Source organism: Rhincodon typus, chromosome 29 (genome assembly GCF_021869965.1).
Source record: "Rhincodon typus isolate 14 chromosome 29, sRhiTyp1.1, whole genome shotgun sequence".
Classification (NCBI taxonomy): Eukaryota; Metazoa; Chordata; class Chondrichthyes; order Orectolobiformes; family Rhincodontidae; genus Rhincodon; species Rhincodon typus.
In genome coordinates, this window is record NC_063360.1 from 1,237,828 (window position 1) to 1,240,125 (window position 2,298).

General features: G+C 41.3%; 1 protein-coding gene across 1 annotated transcript in view; it reads right to left on the reverse strand.

Moving 5' to 3' along the window:
* The window catches only part of LOC125486433, a 30,519-nt gene that overhangs the window by 22,171 nt on the left and 6,050 nt on the right, over positions 1–2,298 (reverse strand). Inside the window, exon 2 of the mRNA XM_048613878.1 lies at positions 1,091–1,178. Coding sequence (XP_048469835.1) covers positions 1,091–1,178 — 88 coding nt within the window. The remainder of the gene's footprint in view (positions 1–1,090; positions 1,179–2,298) is intronic.

Consider the following 2,298-nt stretch of genomic DNA (forward strand, 5'->3'; position numbering starts at 1 on the left):
ACTTTCATTTCCCAGAAGTAATTGTAGCTTGCCACAGTCTGGACAGTGTAGTGCATTAAGACAACTAACAGCTGCCAGCTGGGCATAAATGTAGCCTATACTGATTGAAAGTATCTTCTTTGGGAAATCAAATGTTAACGAAAAGTATACAGTTAATGGCAGGACCCTGAACAGCATTGATGTACAGAGGGATGTTGGGGTTCAAGTCCATAGCTCCCTGAAAGTGGCCACACAACTAGATGGGGTGGTAAAGAAGGCGTATGGCAAGCTTGCCTTTATTTGTTGGGGACCTGAATACAAGAGTCAGGATGATATGTTACGACTTTATAAGACTTTGTTAGGCCACACTTAGAGTACTGCAATCAATTCTGGTTGCCACATCACAGGAAGGATGTGGAGGTTTGGAGAGGGTGCAGAAGAGGTTTACCAGGATGCTGCCTGGATTAGAGGGCATGAGCTATAAGGAGGCTAGAAAAACTCTAGTTGTTTTCTCTGGAGTTGCGGAAGCTAGGGGGAGACTTGATAGAAGTCTGTAAAATTATGAAATGCACAGATAGGGTTGACGGTTAGAACCTTTCTCCCGGAGTTGAAATGTCCAATACTAAGGGGCATGCATTTAAGGTGACGGGGAGAAGTTCAAAGGAGGTATGAGGGGCCAGTTTTTTTACACAGTGAGTGGTAGGAGTCTGAAACCTGCTGCCAGGGGTGGTGGTGGAGGCAGATACAATAAGGGCGTTTAAGGGACTTTTAGATAAACATATTAATACGCAAGGAATGGAGAGATATGGACCAAGGGAAGGCAGAAGGGATTAGTTTAATTTGGCGAATGTTCAGCACAACATCAAGGGCCGAAGGGCCTGTTCCTGTGCTGTAAAGTTCTATGCTCTTCTATCCATGATGAGGGTGCCAAAGGTGGCTGATGTAGGAAGAGGATCTATCAATCTTCTCAATTTACAGTGTATACTAATTGATACTAACAGTTATTCAAGAGAAAACATCACTTTCTAATAACATTGCAAATTAAGAAGCAAGCACAATAAAACAAACTGAAGCAAAGCTTTAAAGATCTTGGCAACTTATTTTCTCCTACCTTTACCGATCTTCTTTGACGTTCTGTTGTTTGGAGTCTCTGGGCTGATCAAAATTTCATCAGGATTTCCTCCTTCCTCTTGGATTACCTGAAATCAAGAACCAAATCATTAACATGGGGCAAAGTTAAACTATTCTACGCAGCTAAACAAAAAACTGAAAGAAATGTGGATGCTGGAAATCAGAAACAATAACAGAAATTGCTGGAAAAACTCAGCAGGTCTGGCAGCATCTGTGGAGAGAAATCAGACTCAGCGTTTCCTGTCCAGTGACCCTTCCTCAGAACCTCAGATTCTGTTTTGCTGAATTTGCCTTTCCCAAGAGTGTGTTTAAGGGATGCTGCTATATTAGAACAATCGATGATTCGCAGTTGAAATAAATATTATATTATTAAGTATTTCAAAAGAATTAAAGCAATGCCAATTTTTTGTCTGTATTTTAACTATGGTGTAAGAATAAAGTGTGTTTTGCTTAAAGCCTAGTAGTTTGACCAATCAAATCACATCTGGAACGCAGCACCTTACATAGCCTAAAACCTAACTTTAAAAGCAATCTCCTTGGTATGTTTTGAAGGGGTTTAGTCTGGTCCATAACACCAAAAACTCCAGTTACTTCAGAGGAACCTAATGAAATTACAAGGCTTTTTTTTTGCGGGGGGGCGGAGGGAGAACGTATTATGTAAAACGAAGGGATTAGGTGCAGATAAGTCTCTGGGGCCTAATGTCCTGCAATCTACAGTGTTAAAGGAGGTGCAAGCAGAGATAGTGAACGTGTTAGTTATGATATTCCAAAATGGCCTAGCTTCTGGAAAGGTACCAATGGAATGGAAACATGCTAATGTGGCACCCTTATCTAAAAAACGGATACAGGTGGTTCTGCTATAACGCATATTTTGTTAACGCAAATTGGCTGTAACATGATTGATGAATAGTGGATGCTGTTTGGATAATGCGAACATTCTGCTGTACAGGTATAGCACTTTGCCTATAATGCTATTTTCTGTAGCGCAAGGTCACACAAGAACTATCACGTTATAAGAGAACTACGGGAGTCAATCATAAAGGAGGAGATAACCGAACACTTGGAAAAACAAAGCTGAATTCACCAGTGATAGTAGGAACTGCAGATGGTGGAGAATCTGAGATAACAAGGTGTACAGCTGGATGAACACAGCAGGCCAAGCAGCATCAGAGGAGCAGCAAGGCTGAC